Source organism: Pogona vitticeps, chromosome 5 (genome assembly GCF_051106095.1).
Source record: "Pogona vitticeps strain Pit_001003342236 chromosome 5, PviZW2.1, whole genome shotgun sequence".
In the NCBI taxonomy this organism is placed as follows: domain Eukaryota; kingdom Metazoa; phylum Chordata; class Lepidosauria; order Squamata; family Agamidae; genus Pogona; species Pogona vitticeps.
In genome coordinates, this window is record NC_135787.1 from 109,247,794 (window position 1) to 109,269,753 (window position 21,960).

At 40.8% G+C, this 21,960-nt stretch overlaps 1 protein-coding gene across 5 annotated transcripts in view; it reads left to right on the plus strand.

The window, feature by feature from the left end:
- ITPR2 (inositol 1,4,5-trisphosphate receptor type 2) overlaps positions 1–21,960 on the plus strand; it is a 257,494-nt gene that overhangs the window by 205,888 nt on the left and 29,646 nt on the right. For all 5 annotated transcript variants that reach the window (XM_073000779.2, XM_073000781.2, XM_073000780.2 and 2 more), the window contains 8 exons: positions 439–546; positions 4,607–4,799; positions 8,160–8,285; positions 15,630–15,805; positions 17,454–17,618; positions 19,859–20,054; positions 21,139–21,228; positions 21,440–21,570. In XM_073000779.2, coding sequence (XP_072856880.2) covers positions 439–546; positions 4,607–4,799; positions 8,160–8,285; positions 15,630–15,805; positions 17,454–17,618; positions 19,859–20,054; positions 21,139–21,228; positions 21,440–21,570 — 1,185 coding nt within the window. The remainder of the gene's footprint in view (positions 1–438; positions 547–4,606; positions 4,800–8,159; positions 8,286–15,629; positions 15,806–17,453; positions 17,619–19,858; positions 20,055–21,138; positions 21,229–21,439; positions 21,571–21,960) is intronic.

Sequence of the window (21,960 nt, forward strand, 5' to 3'; positions counted from 1 at the left end):
AGCAGAGGCAAGCCAATAGCAGCTATTAGTCTGTACTGCATACCCTACAGAAGAGAGTTAGCAGCTGCTTCTTGAATGTGTCCTTGCTATTTGTGGAGGAGGGGAGAAACTGCTACATGTATGTACATATGTATAGTGAAGATAGGGTAATTCTTGAAAGCACTCTGCCAGGGAATCCAAAAATAAGAGTGAGTGGTATCTTTATTAGACTAATGTCAAAAACAGAAATAGGCCATCTTTTGAGTCTAGTAGGATTCTTCATCAGGCTGGCAGAGGAGCAGAAAGCAAATAAGTTCTTTAGATTTTAGTGGTCTTATGAAGGTGTTGCCCACTCTTGTTTTTGGAATTTGTACAAGGGTCACGTGAGTCTTTTTGTGTTTTTTCTTTCTTTCTCACTAGCAAGAAATGGTTCAAATAAATCCCCCTTTTTATTTCCAGCTGGCTCGTCACAATAAAATACTGCAACACATGCTGAAGCCTGGGTCTGATCCAGAAGAAGGAGATGAAGCTTTGAAACACTATGCCAACCACACAGCACAGATTGAGGTAAAGGATTGTTCATTGAACATAAATTGTTCATGGGCTAAGAGGCTTTACTTCCAACTCTATAACAGATGCTTTTCATCTGAAGGCTAAAACATCTTTAAATCACGTTGGGTATTCATCATGGGACTTCCATCCTTTCTGATTTTAGGGGTAAAACTGGATCAGCATGACAGTTTGAAGAAGATTTAATTTGGGGATGCCATTGTTGGCCACCTTTGGACTTAGGCTAGCCCATAAACCAAACTTAATCAGTTTTATTACTCCAGTACTGAAAGACCTGCAATGATTGCCAGTTGCTCTCAAGGTCCTATACAACATGCTCATGTTGACCTTTAAAGCCCTGAGTTGGCTGAAGACTTGGCAATCATGACAGATACCTTGTGTTTTTAAGAACCCATCTCTACATTAAGATCTTCAGGAAAGGTCTTGTCACAATCTGCAGAAGTCTGTTTGAAGAACATGTAGGAGACAGCTGACATTAAAGGTATCCCCATCAACACTGCAAACTGTTCCCACTTCTTCTGCTTTTATGAAGGGCATGAAGACATATATATCAATTGTTTATTGATTATTGATTTTAGTCTTTCAAATTTTTAAAATTTATTTTTAGTTATATTTCTATCGGTCTTGAACACTGTTTTTTAAAAAAAGAAAAATAAGATAAATAATAAATTAGGTGATCCCTGACCATCCTATCAGTTCTTAGCAGTCCTACCAAATATTAATTAAAATGTGAGAAAACATTGTTTTATGACAGTTCCACACATGAAGACATTTTCAAATGAAAAGGAAAAAGATAAACATTTCTTGTACTTGAATGCTGAAGATCCCTTTGGATCGTTTTCTATAATGCTCCATGTAGTGCCTGAAATCAGGCACTCCCATCAATGTGAGTCTCATGGGGCTTGGAGACAATGTGTTCCTTACAGAGCCTGACCACTCATGAAGCTGTCAAATTGTGAGGCCAAATCTGTTCCCACTATTCCCACTTCCTCACGCGGGTGTGCTCCTGAAGAATCTTGTAACTTCCCTGAGCTTGAATGTAGAAGTTGGCCATCCCTAGCTTAGCTCAATAAAATTCTGCCATTACAGGGAGAGGAGTATAGATAGATGTGAAAAGTATGAGAGCAGGCTGAGGCCCTTTCGTAAGTCTGGCTAGAAGTAGATGCATGAAAGGACAGTAGTTCTTGGCACAATCCACAGTTGAACTATAATACTGCTATATAATAATAATACTGGTGGTGGCCTCTAACTTTAATGTTTTGCTTTTTTAAAAAAAGATTAAACAAAGTCACAAGTGCTAAGTCTATCAGGGTTATATCACATGTTAAGGCAACTCTCTGTTTCCTCTTCTTACAATACCCCTTTAGTCACAGGAATCTTTCAGTGCTTCCCTCAGATATCAAACTTGCAAACAAAGCCATGCTGTCTCACAGACTGATCAATGATAATGTACAGCAAAAACTAATTGATGTGCCAAATGTGGGTTGAGACAAGCTGCATTACAACAAACAGTCAAGTATTCCCCTTTTAAGGGTGCCCTGCTTCTAGGTGTCTTGCAAGAGGCTCTTGGGAGCCATACGACATGGAAGGTAAGCAGAGCCTCTATATTTAGAAGCAATAGATCTCCAAACACCAAATGCAGTGAACGAAGAATACTGAATGCTGAACACCACTGTGCTTCTAGAGCAAAGTTGGAGAGTCTTTGGCCCCCTAGACCAGCCATTCTCTCTCTCTCTCTCTCTCTCTCTCTCTCCCTCTCTCTTTGCCACGGACATTAACACAGTATTAAAGAAATATAGGCTAAATCAGGATTGTATAAGTTCCCTAATGAGCCTTATAATGTGTGTGAAGAATTGTTTCCAGTCTGTGACCCCCTTTAAATGTGCAGGGGGGCCCAGGGGGCCATATGGCCCCCATTGAGAATGGCTGCTCTAGATAACCTGGCTGTTCTTTATTTTATTTATTTATTTACTTACTTATTTAATTTTTATACCACCCATCTGGCTACAAAGGCCACTTTGGGCGGTGTACAAATAAAATAAAACAATGACATAACAATGAGTATTCAAGAACAACCAAACAAAATATAAAAGGTGCTAAATAAATTACACTAAAATACCACATAATAAGAGGTAGGAAAATAAAATGAAAACATGGCAGTGGGTTGGATGTTAATTATTAAAGGCGCTATTGCATCAGGATGCATTCAAATCTGGGAAGGTCTATCTGAAAAGCCATGTTTTTAGTTGCTTTTAAAGGTTCCCAATGAAGGGGCCAAGCAAATTCGTCCTTGTTGCAAAGGAAATGGTTTGCTGAAGAGTCCTTGAGCTAATCCAGCAGCACCATTATTTATGAGGAGATGAGCAGTTCAGAACAAACATATGAAAATATAAAGGGCTTTAGTTCACTTTATTTTCTAGAACTGTAGCTTTGAAAACTCCACCAAAACAACTGACAAGGAGTTATATATCCCTGTCTTCGTAATAAAGTCTATAACATTTGAATCAGTATAACACAAATGCTGCATTTACCAAGGTTATTTTAATTGCTCATGTTGTATATCAGTTTGGGCCAAAACTGAAGCCCTTTGTCAAATCTCCCTATATTTCAGGTGCTGGCAGTATAGAATCTGGAATGTCACAGACTTTTTCATTAACTTTTTGGATAGCAAAATTCTAACACTCTTTGCTCAGTTTCTGAATGCTAAATATAGGAGAAATTTGTTTGCAGGAAGTAAACAAACACATTCAACATGGAAGGACTTCATCCTGCATAATGATGTATGTCCTTTCTGTGCTTCCTCCTTCACCGGAGTTGGATTCTAGGTTTCAGATACAGTCCACATTTTTCAGTTCATGTGCAGACATAGTTTACATCTCACTGCTTGAAGTCTCAGCCCTGGAAACTTGTGAATGATAAATAGGATATAGGAGAATGTCTTCTCTTTCCCATTGAGTGGCAGTAGGTAAAGAGAGCTGACTGAATTTATAGCCCCCAGCCATGACCCCAAAATTCAGACGCATTGCAGAACATCTCTGTTGCTTGCAGAAGGAGGGCCTTTTGCGGACAGCAAAAAGGGAAACGTATTCGTGAAGGCTTTCACAGCAGGGATCTAATGGTTGCTGTGGGTTTTTCGGGCTCTTTGGCCATGTTCTGAAGGTTGTTCTTCCTAATGTTTTGCCAGTCTCTGTGGCCGGCATCTTCAGAGGGAAACCTCAGAGAGGAGAAAAAGGGCAGAAAATTTGCTGCATGGATACTTCTGCAATGCTAAAAAGGCCCTCTAAGTTCAAAGCACTCTGTCCATCAGCTCCTCCTCATTTTACAATTGCAAAATGTTGCTTTGCTTAGGCAGGATGCTTTATATATAGCAGCAATTTTTCTGCCCTTTTTCTCCTTTCTGAGGTTTCCCTTTTTTGCTGTCCACAAAAGGCCCTCCTCCTGCAAGCAACAGAGATGTTCTGAAATCTTTGGAAACATATCAGCCTTTGGAAACATATTTAGGCTTTGGACGGCAAAGTCTCTAGCCCTTGGTTCTTGTAGGTTTTTCAGGCTGTTTGGCCGTGTTCTTAAGGTTTTTCTTCCTAACATTTTGCCAGTTTCTGTGGCTGGCATCTTCAGAGGACATGAGTCAGAACTCTCTCTGTGCTCTGGTGAGTTCTGACGCCTAGCCTCTGAAGATGCCAGCCACAGAGACTGGCAAAACGTTAGGAAGAAAAACTTTAAGAACATGGCCAAACAGCTCGAAAAACCTACAACAGCCATCGGATCCCTGCCATGGAAGTATCTAGCCCTTGTCTAGGTGCTCACTCATTGAGGTTGAAAATGTATTAATGAACAAGACTCTTTGCTCCACTCAAGATCAAGATGTTCCCCATTATCCCTTCTAGACAAACTATCACACTGCCAAATTACATTGTCCTACCTTGTCTTTGAACTAGATTGTGCTTTCTCTGTCATTCTCCTTGTCCCTTTCCTCCTCGCATATGAGCAGGAAGCAGCAGTCAATAAAGGCTATTCAAACTTTCTCAGCATCTGAATGAGAAACATGTATTTGCAGATTGTCCGCCATGACAGAACTATGGAACAAATAGTTTTCCCTGTGCCAAATATCTGTGAATTCCTCACTCATGAATCCAAGTGCCGTGTGTTCAACACAACGGAGAGAGATGAGCAAGGAAGCAAAGTGAATGACTTTTTCCAACAGGCTGAGGATCTGTATAATGAAATGAAGTGGCAAAAGAAAATCAGGAGTAAGTACCGTTTTCACAAGTCCAAAAATTTGTCTGCTTAGTATCTGTTGAATAAATGACTTCCAGCTCCTTGTGAGAAATTGAGGTGAGTCTCCTCTTCGAAGAACTGCAAACATGATCGTCGGTGGAGCCATTTGAGTTCTATATTGTTCATATGTTTGGAAAGAAAAAAATACTAAGTTTTTTTTTAAAGCATAAATGAAGCCTGTTAATAATAACTCCTCAAAATTCCAAGCGTATCCATTACCCCTAAATGAATGCGGTCCTCTTGGTTAGAACCAGCTGCATCCCCTAAGTTTGCAGGTATTGTGGAACTGCTCAAGGGGTGGACCCAAAAGTGCCCAGTGCAGGTGTCGCTTTGGCAATGGTCCTAAGCAGGCCACCATCGTGTCATGGTGGCCTTATTTATATTTGGGAACAATAATTGTGACTTACTTTCAAGGTTGGTGGAAAGATTTCTGTGATAGAAACAGCATATTAAGTTTTTTTAGAAAGACTGTATTTTTGCATCAATCCAGTATTGTGGGAAATCTTTTAAAAGTCAGTAAGACAAAATAGGAACGTGGTGGCACTGCGGGTTAAACCGCAGAAACCTCTGTGGTGGAAGGTCAGAAGACCAGCAGTCGTAAGATCGAATCCACATGACGGAGTGAGCTCCTGTCACTTGTCCCAGCTCCTGCCAACCTAGCAGTTTGAAAGCATGCCAATGTGACTAGATAAATAGGTACCACCACGGTGGGAAAGTAATGCCATTCTGTATCTAGTCACACTGGCCACGTGAACACAGAAACTGTCTATGGACAAACGCTGGCTCTACAGCTTGGAAACAGGGATGAGCACTGCCCCCTAGAGTCGGACACGACTGGACTAAATGTCAAGGGGAACCTTTACCTTTACCTAAGACAAAATAATCAGGGTAATTTCTCAGGAAGTGCAGATCATCTGCCTATTGCTTTCTCATCATTCGTCCCATTGTGGAGATGAAGATTTTGCATGCTTGACCCACAAGAGGAAGTGCATCAGAATTGGTTCCAGCTTTCCCAACTCCATCTTACTCTGCTTAAACTTGTTCTGATATGACCTCAACCATAAAATATATGCCTATGTAATAATTGTAAATGTGTATATCATATATTGGTACAGATATTATTGGTATGCATATGCACATGTAAATACATATTTTAAATGTACAGACAGTATACAAATAGACATTTTGTTATGAATAGCTTTTGCTTTTGCATGTACCCTCAATGACGGAGACCAGGCGAGTGGTTGTGTGTGCACATGCCTCAAATCTAACACTATGCCATACCTATGTTGGTGGCTCAGTCCTTATGTCTGTGTCTAGACAATTTGCAATTGGAGACTTTTACACACAGTTGGTAACTTTTACCTGTCTGGTCCTCAGCGTAAAGGTTATGGCAGGCCAGGTACGCTGCTGATCATTACTGTGCATACCTTTCATTTCTTCAGATCCTCTTGGATGTGAATATCAGGGGAAGAGAAAAATTTAAGGAACAGAAAATGCTTTCCCACTATTTGAGGAGGGATTGACAGGAAGTTGATTCTTCTCTAGGCCCAGTTCAGATTTGTAACCTGGGTCCCTCACTTCCTGTCCCAGTCCTTTGTCAGTTTGGAAAAAGAGACAAAGTCTATTTTTGGAAAAGGGGAGAAGTCATTAGTGTCATTTAGCTGCTTTTAATTCCCTTTATTTATGGCTGTATGGCCTTTATGGCTGTATGATTTGTATTTATAGCCAGATGGGGCAGTATGACATGTATTAATTATAGACTAGTGAACCAAAAATGCCTTATACAGACAGTGTTTCCTGTCTCTGGAGTCTTGGAAAAGTTTTTCAATGAAGTTTAGAGACCAGAGGTGAAAACCCATTTACTCACGTATATCCTAGGTCCAGTGAAATTGCATAATTTTACCATTTAGGAGGTCGCAACTATGCTGTCTATGGAGTAGGTCTTTCCTCCTGTAGCCAGTCTTCTGTTGTAGAATTAGACATATTGTCAAGTACAGTAACCCATGTCATGATGTGAGCCTCCAATTGGTCTGCTATAGAGCAGAGAATCCTAAGACCTCAGCACTGTGGCTCAGGAAGGCCATCTTGTAGTTGCTGGGAATCCTAGCAAGATATAGGCTAAGCAAATCTTAGTGTCAAATTTGCAAGGCATATTCATCTCATCACAGAAGATTACCCAGGGCCTAGTCTGGAAATTTGGCAAGTACAAGTGTCAATTCTCCTGACCTTATTGGATGATCCTTGGTCAGGGGTTTATCAATCATAGTTCATCAGCCATGGGGGCTACGGTATGAGCTCCAAAGGTCATGGTGCCTGACATGGGCACGTGCAGTCAAATTGGGCTATGGCACATGGCCAGGTCTCCCCACTCCTTTCATAAGATGATGCAAATGTACAGATATGTCCGATATTTTTGACTGAATGTTTAATGCAGCCAGCAGTGTCAAGCTTCTTTTTTGCTAAATATGACGTGCAAGATTATATTTTCCATACCCTAGGCAGAAGGGAGACCATAGATATCAGTAAGCAAGTCCAGAATTTCAACATTGGGCAGCAATATGCCCACCTGGAAACACAAAGCAGCAGCAAAAATTATTTTGTATGGAATTTTTTTGGGGGGGGGGGAATTATTTTGTATGGAATTTTTTTGGGGAAAGATGAATTTCTGTACATTCAAATCTTATTATCCCATATAACAGCTTTGTGTGTGTGGCTGGTGAGTAACAACAAGCATGCAATCTGGTGCACTACTAGTATTGCAGAGGGCTAAAGATGATTAAGATTTCCAGCCATAAATCCACAACACAAAACATATTTCAGGTTATAGCAAAGGTCACCCTGCCTAGTTGAAACAGCTGTTTCTGACTGTCACCTAGCTGAGCCCAAATCTAGTGGTCAGTTACACAAGGAGTCCTTCCACTCCATTAATCTGCAAGCAAGTGATTTCACCTTTGAAAACTAAAACATTGCATATCCAATGGGAAAGAGTTGGAAAGAGCAGCAACTGCTGCCTTTGCCTTGACCTCTTCTTTTGTGAAGAAGACTTGCTGCTGCTCATGTGAAGGCATATTCAAATTCCTACATTCCTTCATTGGTTTTTTATGGGCATATCTCTCTTTCTGGGGAGGAAGAGTAAGAGAATCTAGACAAACTGTAACTTGAACACTATATCAACCTAGAAACAATATCTCTGGCTTCCGTAATCTGCTGGTGTCTCCTGCCTGTGTAGAGGACATGCTGGAATTTCTACTGTTCCCCTGATAATGTTGCTTTTTGATTAACAGAATTCCTGCTTCCTTGCCTTCATGTTCTTTTACCTTCTTTCCTAGATAATCCAGCTCTCTTCTGGTTCTCTCGACACATTTCCCTCTGGGGAAGCATATCTTTCAATCTGGCTGTTTTCATCAATCTGGCAGTAGCACTTTTCTACCCCTTTGGGGATGATGGAGATGAAGGTAAATGGTTTCACTTCTAAATCTTCAACAGGATAAATCAGTCATGAAATAGAATAAAACAGCACAAAACTGCTTCATACGTCATCTACGGTTGGGGAAAACCCTTCAAACACATGTCAGCTCTGTGTGGGGGGGGGGATGTTTTTGCCAGATCTCTCTGGAAAGGAAATCATACAATATGAGTGTCAAACGAGGAGGCTGGCCCCATCTGCCTGTCTTAGGCAATGTGTTCTCTGTGCCAAATAACAGATTTTAAAGGAAGAGTGATTATGTTAGGGGTGAAGGTGTTCTGTAGTTATGCAGGACAAGAGCATGGAACAATAAAAGGAATTTTAAATAACCTGGAAGCTGACAGGAAATATCTTTGAAGAACTAGGCAGCCAACTGTGTCACCAGTACTGACAAACCAGAACTGAGGTAATTACACGCAGCATAATTCAGAACAATTCAGAACTAAAGTTCTACCTTAATTTGTTACCTGGGTTGTTTCAGGACATAACCAGAATGAATGTTATTTACTCATATAAAGAGTAAATTTATATTTAGGAGATGCTAATTTGTGATACATGGCAGGGGGAGAATTGATGCTGATATAGTGAGATGAGACATTTGGACTAAAGCTGTCTGTGAAATCTGGGCGGTCTGCATTTGGATGTGGTCTGATGTGATGAGAGGATATCACAACTATGGGACTTTCTGATGTGCTGCCTCTTCCATGAACATTGTACAGAAGAAAGGGTGGCTATAAGGTACATGGGAACAACCCTTCTCCCCACTCCCCCATCTGCAAAGATCAGAGAGGGCACTTCATCACATCCCACTCTCCCAGGGGCTTTTGCAATAGTGCTTGAAAGTATAGGGCAGAGTTTCTGGGCATTTCAAAAGGGTAGAAGTTACTTTAAAGGGTGGGGAGGTCAGGATTAAATGGCAGTCCTTAAACCATTGAATAAAGTGTAAAATAAATAAATAAAAAACCAGACAAACAATTTTAAAAATAAAAAGAGGGAACGACTTTTTGTTTTTTGTTTTTAAATAGGCAAAGAAATGAGACAAAACTGTGGCTCCAGTCACACTGGCAATAAGAACCGCATTTAAGCGTGTCTTAAATTGATTTAGATGTTAAGGTTCACATGGCATAAGGCTGAAATTGATTTATATGGACTGCAGAGTGAGGGGTTTTTTTTTCAGCTGGCCAGTAAGGGCTTTTAAAAATGCCTCACTTCTAAAATCGATTCAGTTCCATGCAGTTTTGTGGATATGAACACTGCTGTTGTTTTAATTTGCACCTATATAGATTTTGGGTGGCAAGGGCACTGCCGTCTTTCCTTTTATTTATTTTTAATTTTTAAAATGTTTTATCGCTGCATCCCTTCATTAATATGTTCAGCATTCCAACCACCAACCCCGCTCTCTTCATTTGGCTGATGAAGGAGCTGATGGAGCAGCAGAAGACAAGCGGGTGCAGAGTGGACACAGAGCAAAGCACGCCTGGATATGGAGGATGATCTGTGCACCAAAAGCATCCATCACCTTTCAAAGGAGCTGGAAGCCTCCCCCACCCCAGTTGTCATTTTTTCATCATGAATTGGTGGGGGTCACCTCTCTGGTGTTTCCCCTGTGGTTTCTAGCAACTATTACAACACAATTTGGCACCTCCTAGACACTTGATTTATCAATACATCGATTCCTTTTTAAAATAAATTAATAAAATCAAACCTTTAAGAACAGTATGCTCCTAAAACAGAAAGGAAATGAGTTGATTTCAGCAGTGTAGAAACCAAAACTAGTCGGAATCACCAGAAGTAAGTCGATTTCCATTCAGGGCATGTGAACGCAGCCATCAGTTTAAGTACCACATGACTTGAACCTTATTTTTAACAAGTCTGAACAGAAATAGATTCAAATTGCCAGTGTGACCAGAGGCATAATATGTTTGTAATGGTCTGTGTGAAATTGACAGGACTGAATCTAGACAGTGTGCTCCATCCCTGGTGTGAATCCAGTGGCCTACTGTGCCTTAATGTTAATTTTCTCCTTCATTTTTCAGAACTCACATCCCCAAGGCACCTGATCTGCTCTTGTCATATGTCCATTTTGGTTCTCTCACTCAGCTTATTGCAGCTGAATAGCTAGCTGTTTGGCTCATGTGCTCTTGGGATGGCAGAAGTACATTAAAAGATAGCATTCTTGCAACGATTAGGTCAACCTCAGGACCTAAAACACGTGGATGTGTCCTGAGACTCAGAGTGGGGGTGGGTAAGCAAAAAAGAGTAATAGTAGCCCTTTTGACTTGGCAACTGTTTTCTTCATAAGGAGGGGGGAGAAAAGAACCCGTCTCATGACCATTCTAAGCACTATTAACCACACCCATATCAATTGTTCACAAAGTCCTAATTATTTTAAAGTAGAGCTCGAAACGCTGGATGGAATACAGAATAGAAGATTGTACCATTACTGAAGCTGGAGTTTTATTCATTAGAAATGCTTAGATTAACCAGACAACCGTGCAGAGGAATGTTAATGCTGTTAGACTGCAAGCTGGAGAAGGAAAAGAAGGGTCTCCTAAACCGAAAGAAAGAAAGAAAAGAACATGCATCCTATTTATATGTGCAAAATGTTCAAAATGTTTCTGACTTGAACTGTTCTGGATAGAAGGTGGGGATTGCCTGTGTGAATGGAGATAAAGCCTTTGCATATAAAACAAACCCAAAAACCATAGATCAAGAAGAACTGTAACCTTATATCTGATCCATCAATTTTCTCTGTGAAAGAGTTTATTTTTAAATTACAGAGAGGCATTCAGATTACTCAGACTTTCCCCTTTTGCAGAGTGAAGTGGTACAATCCAGAAAAAAAAAAGATGCTTTTCTCTCTTGTTTCTATTGTATATATTAAACTGGCCTCAAGACTTGTTGAAATGTACGGCTAGTTTTTAAAAAAAGAAAAAATAGCAGCTTGTTATGTCTGTATTCTTCATGAGTCTGGGAATACTCAGGAGGAGGGCATCATGAGGGAGAAATGCCACCGGCTATTCAACTGTTGATGATGCATGATCTGTGACCTGGAAAGACCTCCTGCTCCCACCATCATGTGGGCTGAAACATAGGTCAGTCTCCAAGCTTCTCGAGCTTTAATCATCCACCAAGCCAGTCTGCCAGTCAGAGTGTTTGTAATCACTGAGGGTGGTGGAAAAGTATTAATGAGGAGCACATGTTTCTCCTTGAAATTGGACTCGTTCCACTAATAGTGATTCACGTGAACTATCAGGTGAAAGTCACTCCTGGTTACTAACTGGACTGATGACGAACCCGTGACCTAGAGGTGGAAGGGTTTCTATTCCTTTACCAGTCCTTTGATTAATCCTGTTAATGTTTAAACTGAGCACATTTAAAAGCGGTTTTTGCTACTCTGTGGCTTTTAACGATAAGGTACGACATTCCTCCTTCTGAGCAATGATAAAACTGAGGCATACCAGCTTACTGTGCATACCAACCTTGGCCCCAGTATGCGTTATGGAGATATTAATAATGGCTTACATTACAGGACTGTTGTTACCACTTAATAAAATAGAACATGTAAATAACCCAAACATTTGTGCCAGATAAGGTATGTGTGTGTGGGGGGGGGAGAGATACTGCATGCTGCTCCTTCCACAATATATTTGCTCAAGGCCTTTCACGGAAAAATAAATCTAATGGCTGTAAATACAATCATATAGGCCAAGATCCAATAGATTACCTCCACATCTAATGGTGACATCTATATACAATGCCTGTGGAATTGGGTTTTTCCTTCCCTCTTCTTTCTGCTATAGCCCTCTGTGATGCCAAAAACCAGCTTCAGCAACTTTTCAAAAATCTTCCCCTGTGGAACAGATTTCTAGGTTCCACAGCCAAGGGGGCTGCACGGGGTGTTGCTGACTCTGACAGGAGGAGCATGATTGGATCCTGGCCAAAAGTCATTGACATTGTAGTGGCAGTTCAATAAGAATTCTTTAAAACATACCAAATTTAAATGAGCGGAGCGCATATTGGTAGGTCAGTAAATAATATCTCATATCAACAAGAATAATAGCTGTTATAATTGTTATCAGAAGGATTGTTTCAGGTCACCAGGTTTTGCCAGCCATCTGACTTTTTTGTTTTAAAAAAATCCATGGTAGGGAAAGAGGCTTCAGATGAGAAACTGCAATGGAAAATTGGAGGGCAGGAGATGTTTAAGCACCCTCCCTCCAGCACTGTTTTTCCACTGAATATCACCCCTTTCCCAGAGAGCTTTCCACTGACAGAAAAGATCAGCAAGGCTTTGTTGCATGCACTGAATGTCAACATATAGCTAGATTCTGAGTTGGCTTTTAAAAGGGGTCAGACAAAGGTATGGAATATATCTCAGTGGCTGTTAGCTGCGAAAGCAAAGTGGAATTGCTAAGTCAGAAGGCATCCTAATACTAGATATGAGACAGTGGGACAATGCAACGGGGCAAGGCTGCTGCATTAAGACCTTCCTCATATGTCTCCCAGAAATGGCTGGCCAGCCACTTCTCCTGGATTAGATGGACCAATCCTAGTTAATTCTTTCCTCAGAATTTGGAAACGTTACTGGTTTTTGGACCAAAGCTCCCAGAAACACAGAGGGAGTGGCTATGCCAACTGGGAGTTGCAGTCCTAAAGAGGACATTTTAAAGCACTGTTTTTTCTTATGTTTTTAACCTAGCACAAGCTGTGGAGGAGAGACTAGGCTAGGGGTTCTCTGCCTCTCCACTCTCCCAGCTTGAGTTATCTGAGGCTCGCCCCTGTTGCTGTGGTTCTTCTTTTTCTCAGTGACTACAAACTTAAGTCTCATACTGCTTCTAAACACAGTAGTATGAGAATAAGACTTGAAAAAATGGATAGGAGAAGTGTTAACAGGGGTGTGGGAAAGAAATGTGAGGAGATAAGATGGGGAATCAAATCTTAAAAGGTATACTTCCTTCTTTCTGGGCTACTGATTATTCCTATGTGAACCCCCCTCACCACTGAGGGAAGCTGAGCAGCGCAGGACAAGACCTGTCAGGGCTTAGGCACATGGCAGCAGAGGAGGGCTATGTAGGGAAGGAGAAACTGTCCGAAGAACACTAGTTGTTTATCTGTTTCATCAGTGAAAACATTGTTGATATATTTAGTTATATCACTTATCATTTGCCATTTGGCAATAGGTGCTTGTTAATATAACATGACCCAGTGCAGTTCACATGCTCTGAAACTCAAGCCTGGTAGACACATCATTGGGCCCACGCTGGGCAGATTTAATAGTGGGAGAATGTGTTGAGCAGAGAGTAAAGTGCTGAATGCTTTCAGACTTTTTCTGAAGGAAATTCACAATACAATCCTTTTATTTTCACGGAAAGATTCATGGCCATATAAACAAGTCCAGGATCACAATATTAGTATGTACTCCTAATAGAAAATTAACTAGAAGTACCACTGAATACAGTGGAACATAATTAGCAAAGTGACTTAGTTCCTGGTCACATGAGGGAAATGTTATGTAGTTATCCACCAATTATGTTGGTTTTTTTTTTCCTGGTCAGACAATGCAGAGTCAAGACGAAGACATTTTCGTGACTAACTCTGTAGCATTTCCCCATATCCAGGAGGGTTGAGTTATTTTGTACCTTTGTTGTACCGGTGCATTCCTTACCGGGATTGCCTGTGTGCATGACCTGCCCCACTTCTTTTCAGAATTGAAGCCAGGAAGGTGGCCGCCATTACTGCAGTGCATATATTATTTTTAAAAAATCTTTAGTGCCCGATATATCAGTAAAAGCATGTCACCATTACATCATTGGCAAGTAATAATTTATTTTCCCCTTTTGGAAAATACAGGGAAACATTGGTATGCCAATATCACAGGGGAAGCAGGATGATTGCTAGTCCCGCTGCATGGAAATCCCAAGTCCATTGGCTGCAATGCATTTCTACTGGAGCAGCCGATGCAACAGAGGGACACTTTCCTAAACAGAAACTGCTTCCCGATCAACGTTCCCTCCAATTTTCACACACACACCCTGCCTCACGTGAAAGTCTGCCCCTCTGCCTGGGGTTCTATTGCAATCCAAACAAAAGGGGCTGGAAACTATAGTTGTGGGTGAACAGGAGAGGAGAAAAGCTGTGTGGAGAAGAGGCGGAGTCAAGCGTGCTCAGGCACCTTAGAGGGAGACTTGTTTCTGATATATTGATAAATATTATTTTTTAAATATATGTATATAAATCAAGGGGCTAAATTGGCCCTTGAAGCAAGAGAGAAAATGAACCAGTACCATGGTGTAGCCAGACATAGTGATTCAAACTGGAGGAAATAAATCAGTACTGCTAAAAGTTCTTGAGATGTTCATCCTGGGATATAAACCACATGACAGCAATTCAATATAACAGAGGTTTGGAACATATCAGAAGAACTAGAAAACATTTCCCTCATGTGACCAGGGCTGTGCTGGTCCAAATTCTGTTGTGCAATTATGCAAAAGATGTAACTAATGAATTGCTGAAAGTTAAGAGATCTCCATCAGCATTGTCTGTTGCATACTGAGTCACATGATTTGGCATGCAACAGATAATGCCTATGGAAATGTCTTTATGAAACTTTGCCACTAAAAGTTACATCTTTTGCAGAACTGCACAACAGGATTGCAGCCACTGAGTGGAACTTACTAGCAAATAAATATGCACTGGGTTGCACAGCCTTTTTTTCCTGTTTGTAGGACTGCAACATAATCAGCGGGAGGTGAAAGAAATACCCCAGTCCATTCACAGTACTTTTATAGTAGGATTATGTGCGGAAAGCAACAAGTGAATCTTTTCATTGCTAGGCAAAATAAATAACTACCGTATCTTTCGCTCCATAAGACGCACCTTTCCATAAGACGCACCAATTTTTTAGGAGAAGAAATCAGGAAAATATAATCTATCTTCTTCGCTCCATAAGACGCACAGACTTTCCACCCCCCTGTTTTGTGGGGGGAAAGTGCGTCTTATGGTGCGAAAAATACGGTACATTAAAAAAGCCGGATATATCTAGTCATTTTGTTGTGATCTTACTAACTCTGTTAACAACAACATTATGGCTATCAATCCGAATGAGATAGAGCAATGCAAAAATCTAACCATTGATGTACATGTCAGAACAATACATTTTATATTTATCTAAATATAATTTTATAATTATAATGACGTAAATACAATTGTTTGCACACCCTTCTACTCTGTAGAGTTCAACAAGAGTATTGGTCTGGACAGAACACTGATTCTGTACCAGTAACATAGCTCTTATACTGTAAAGATATAACTACTTTTTTTTCCTTTCTAGGCACTCTTTCTCCATTATTTTCTGTTCTTCTGTGGATAGCAGTGGCTATCTGTACGTCTCTGCTTTTCTTCTTCCCCAAGCCTGTGGGTATTCGGCCATTTCTTGTGTCCGTGATGCTGAGATCCATATACACAATTGGCCTTGGGCCTACTTTGATCCTTCTTGGTGCTGCTAATGTAAGTATTCAAAAGTGTTTCCTCCATTTGGTCCACACAGCACACGTATGTTCCCAGCTTAATATATTACCCACACTATGAAATTTCATTTAGCCCATTTTTTCACAAGTCCTCCAGAAGTAGCAACTGCTGCTTAATAGCCATAAACTCAAGACTTGACCATAAACCCACTGCATACTGCTAGCATAAATACCAACTATTCTGGGCCTCGTGGCACAGTGGTTAAACCACTGTCCTGCAGCCAAAACTGTGCTCACGACCTGGGGTTCAATCCCAGGTAGCTGGCTCAGGGTTGACTCAGCCTTCTATCCTTCTGAGGTCAGTAAAATGAGTACCCAGCTTGCTGGGGGGGGGGCAATGTGTAGCCTGCATAATTAACTTATAAACCACCCAGAGAGTGCTTGAAGCACTATGGGGTGGTATATAAGCAGCACACACTTTAATCTAGTCACAGTTGCACACATGCCTTGCACCTGGTATTTAATTCCTTTAAAATCATGCTGTCTTAGTTATCATACCAGTAACAGTAACAGTAAAAGAACTGCACTGTGGTTCTTGAAATATCTGTTAGTACTCTTCAAGCCTTGGTAATATAAAGGAACTTCAGCCCCAGGGAAGCTTACCTAGACATTTGAATACAGAAGAGGGAGAAGAGGGGTGTCATGATCTCTGGGGGGAAAAGGGCCATTTAAGACAAGATTGAGAAACTGAAGCTGCCCTGAAATTTAGCCCAGAGATGACACAATACAGTCTGAGTTGGTCCCCGACAGAATATCGACTTTGCACGCAGATGGTTCCACGCCAGCCTTTGGCATCTTTTATTAGAAGGATCAGCTAGTTAGCTGGTGATTGAAAAGATCTCTGTCTGCTCACCAGAGCAGAGAATGGAGACAGCTAGATGGATTAAGAGTCTGACCCCATATTAGGCAGCTTCTTAAAAAGGCCTCTAGTCTCAGATCAGCAATGGAAATGTCAGCAATTTCCTGACATCAGGAAATGATGTCATCCTCTTACCAGCTGTCATCTACAGGGTAGCTTGAACAGCTGGAATTAGGAGGCAAAGCTCTCTGGACAGAGTGCTAATTTGAAGCAGGCAAGAAATCCTGCTTCTGTTTATTTCCAGTGCAGTTCGATATAGCAGCTGGTGATGACTGTATGTGGTGCCTGCACTTTAGATAATGATATGATAACCTTTTAAACCATGTTGATAAGTGATCCCTATCATCAGCAAGTTTACAGTACAACGCTTTTGGAAATGAAGGATTGGCTGGCTGCATGCCATTGCCCAGGGGGCACCTGGGTGTGCTTTCAGTGCTTTTCCATTCTTTGGGGAGGCTCCTTCTATGTCCCCCTAAATGATGTGCATGCGATTTATGCCCCACCATGCACAAAAGCGGAGATCTAGCAAATGGCTGAGATAATGCTATTGAAGTAGCCTGCTTCTGCTCAAAAACAGTCTAATTACCATAACATTTTAATTTGTTTTTAATTTTTCCTAAATTTTGTATATGTCCATAATTTTAAATTGGGCAATGCTCTGACACAAATAAATAAATAGTGTTCTTTATTGTTTTATCAGGTATTCTAAGGTGAGATTATTAAAGTCTTTGGACAATAATAATTTGGATCTATGTTGCTCCCTGTACAGCTTTGTAACAAGATTGTCTTTTTGGTGAGCTTTGTTGGGAATCGTGGCACTTTCACTCGTGGATACAGGGCGGTCATCATGGACATGGCATTTCTCTACCATGTTGCTTACGTCCTTGTCTGCATGCTGGGCCTCTGTGTGCATGAATTCTTTTACAGCTTCTTGGTGAGTATACCTCTGGAAAGGGGAAGAAACTATCACGTGTGTAGCTTTTCAGGGCACAAGGCCTAAAATAAGGAGGAGCAATTTTTTCTGAAAGACAGTGATCATCACCAGGAATGCATTTTCCCCTCACTATGCAGCTGCACATTAATTTGATGTGCACTCCCAGTATACATAAGGCGATTTCATAGCTGCCATTTGATGGTACCTTCATGCAATCATGGCAACAGGATGGACATCCATTAAGCAGAAAATGCAACCGTGTAGATGATGGATGCCTGTGGGTGACAGAGCCATTGCTCCTTTAGTCATTTACCCTGAGCCTTCCAACTGACCTCGTGTATTAGAAGATGAAGCTGTTTTTGCTAGTGGGGTATCTGGGCTGTGGCAAATCCCTAACAGTGCCCTGTATCCCCATAACTGGTCTTCTGACTCCATTGCAGTGGAGGGTCCTATGCCATCACATGCCAGCCCAGTGGGCTTCTGTGCATACCATGGGGATGGACCACTGTTTTGGAGTATTTGCTTAGTCAAGAGAATGTCATGGGTTACCACCAGTTATCAGCTCCAGAGCAATCATATCTGGAAGCAAGGTTTATGTTTTCTGGCTGCTCCCTTTGCTGGTGGCTGCTCCTTGGATCAGATAGTAACTATGGCAGACCAAGCTGCTGCTTCAGTTACCATGACTAAAGCAGTCTGTTTGGGCTCTACCTGCCTTTGCATTTCAAGTATCAGTGATTATTATAAATATCCCCTAGCTATTACATGATTAAAACTTGCTCATTGTTTTTTCTGGGGGGATTCACCAGATTGCTTCCTCTTTGTCTTACTCTTTTCAGTGCCTTTGTATGATATGCTCATTTGCAGTCAAGAAGTGTTCCAAAACCTTCTATAAAGCATCAGACCATTTGAGGATTCCCCCCCCCCTTAAAGCTTCAGATGTTAGCGTGCACACATTAAAGCGAGGTTATTTTTACATATAATGGGAAAGAACTGCTCACTACCTTAACTCTTTTCTCATGCATCTTTTGAGAAACAGTTCTTTTCACAAACTGGCTTCTTTCCTTCTTGTCCATTTATAGTTCTTCTTTTAACACAGTGTTATAATTTTAAAGCTGGGTCATCAGTCAAGGTACCAGCTGGAAAGGCCATATTGCTGATCCTTTCCAGCCTGTAGGGAGGGAGATTCAGCCTACCACCCCAGACCCATGCTATAGGGAAATAAATGGGCATCTAATGAGAACTGTAGCAAGCGCACACAGTACCAGTGCGTATTTGTGACTGCCGCATGCACAACAGCTGGGGCAACTGACATAATTTTAATAACATATTAATGAACATGGTGGGTATCAAATTAACAGTTGTGCATCTGTTGCCCATATGCATAGTTTGAAATCTTTACTCTTCAAAAAGGTTTTTGCCCTAGAATTACCATACTTTGCAGATTAAAAGTGACATAAATTGCTGGAAAGAAATGGGCATCCTTCTTTTCACAAGTCTTCTCATTTCTAATCCTTTCGCTTTGTGTCATCATTTTCAACTTCGTGCTGCAAAGTGACATCAGCAACAGTGAGGATTTGATAGATATTGTTTTAAATAAAATGAAAAATGGGAAGGCCAGAATTCTAACATGCTCTGTACATGTAACATGGGGTCTCAAGAACTCTATGTTACCCATATGATCAGTTGAAATATCTGCCATTTGATCCCAAGACTCTCTGGGAGCATATCTGTGTGCTTGTAGGATTTTAGCCTATGTATTGGAGGAAGCAGATTGTAATCCACGTAAGTCCACACTGACATATATCAGTTCGCCTTAAACAACCCCCAATATTTGGTGATTTTGTTTCTGATACAGTGGACCCTCTACTTACGGAATTAATCCGTCTTGGAACGGTGGCTGCAGGTTGAAAAGTCTGTAGGTCGAGTCTCCATTGACCTACAATGCATTGAAAACCAATTAATCCTGTAACCAGCCGTTTTTGTTCCATTTTTGTTCCATTTTGGTTTTTTTCTGGTCTGTAGGTCAATTCTCCAGCTGGAAGTCAAACCTAAATTTTGCGGCCAGAGAAGTCTGTAACTTGAAAAGTCTGTAAGTTGAGCTGTCTGTAAGTTGAGGGTCCACCGTATTCATGTTGAAACAGACTAAGACATCTACCTCTTGGAGCATTGCTACATGGGAAAGCCTGTAAAGAAGACCATTATACTGACCTCTTTACTTTTTGTGTTTTATTTTCTCCCAGTTGTTTGACTTGGTGTACAGAGAGGAGACCTTATTGAATGTCATTAAAAGTGTTACACGTAACGGCCGCTCCATTATCCTGACAGCTGTCCTAGCTCTCATCCTTGTTTATCTCTTCTCCATTGTTGGGTTCTTGTTCTTGAAAGATGATTTCATTATGGAAGTAGAAAGACTGAAAAACAGAACCCCCATTGCAGGTATTGCTCTTATTACCAAAATATACCCCCCCCCCCGATTCTGCTGTGGTGTGCTGTGAAACCCTAATTAGAGCTGTCACTGCTCCAAGAGCAACAGAATACAGGATAGTTAATGGAATGTTATTTGGATAGTATTATTTTGCCAACCTGGTTCCTTCAACTCTTTATTTGCAGCATAGGTACATAATGTAGTAAATAATTTGTGATGCATGGCGCAAAATAGGTGTTTGATAAAATAAAGCTGATGTATTCGTCGTTTACTCACTTTGGAAATGTTAAATTAGTGTTTTACTCGACTCCATACATATTTACAAATGAGCATCAAACAGTGTTTTCATCCTTGAAAACTTAAGTATTCTAGATTCAAAAGGACGACACATCAGTTCAGGGTCCTCCTTGTCAGCCTTTGTGAATAATTTAATGGTTTCTAAAATTGACGGTATTTTCATATCTGACAGTTGTTTCTAGCTTTGAATATATTTCATCCTAACTAGATGGAGTTCTGTTTGATGTCAGTTCTTTAATTTGGGCAGAAGCAGTGGCGAAATATCTGTGATATATTGTAAATGTGAAGCAGTGATATCTTCATTGCTATGATTGCTTTATGCTTCTCTTTAAATAGTATTCTGATTTATTTATTTGTTTGTTTCGATACTAAATTAGTGAATTGGAGTCTTGTATATTTCCTCAATGGCAGAACAAATAATTGAAGCTGGCTTAACATTCAGTTAATTTCCTGTATTGGAATGTTGGCATTCAAAGCTAATAGTTTTAAGAAGAAAAGCATTTGTTTTGGGAGTTCACAGTAGCATGACTGGGTTTTTTAAAAAATCATATTAAACATGATATAAATTGTTGCTATTAGTCAAATAAAACATGGAGAATAAGCTCAAGACTAGCATAAATTAATAAAGTTGCTAATGAAAATGGTCTTACAGAATTTTGCAAAGCATCGAATTTTGGTATTTTTTTCAAGCCCACCCTGGTTTTAAAAGGAGCGATTGCTAGCATGTATCTGTCCTGAACTTTGATGTGTTGGATACACTAGAATCATACTTGGCCGACATGTTTTTTGTTTCACCAGACAGTGACCCATTCCCCACCACTAGCTTAACAACAATGGGAACATGTTCAACAGAGAACTGTACTACCACAATACCAGCTGTACCATCAGGTTAGTGGAACACCTGCAGTCTGCCTCCTGTTTCCACCAAGCAACTGTCCATTGCTTTAGAGAGAAAGAGATGACACAAAAATTCATAGCTGCTCTTCCTCGTCCAGATTAGTGTCTAGTTTAAAACAAAGCATATTGGTGGAAATAATTGCACTGTCCTTAGGAGCTGCCTTGACAAATCCTGTGTCTTATATATGCATTATATCCGCAGATGAAGAGGCTGATGAGGATGGGATAGAGAGGACATGTGACACTCTGCTAATGTGTATTGTGACAGTCTTGAATCAAGGCCTGAGGAATGGTGGTGGAGTTGGAGATGTGCTCCGAAAACCTTCCAAAGATGTAAGCATTTTATGTTAGTGGGTATGGTTTGTCTGTTTCATGTCTCTGTGGGATTGTCTGTTTTGTCATGGCAACTCTTAGAACTGAGCTCTTAAGATCACGTGTAATTCATCCATGTGTCTATCCTGCTCATATAGAAAATAAGAGAGTTCTTCTTTTAAAGAACAGGAAAGCCGTGAAATCTCTCTCACACACACCACTACCAGAACAAAGCGAAGTGTAATCTATTATTCTGTGCCTGTGGGAGGAGACTTCCTCACCCACAGGCCCAATCTGGCCTATGAAGTGTCCAGAACTGGCCATGGAAAATCTGGCCAGTGCCCCCTCTCCTGCCCGAAGTGCTATCCTACCTCCCTGAAGGTGAGATTCCCCCCACTCTGCTAATATTCT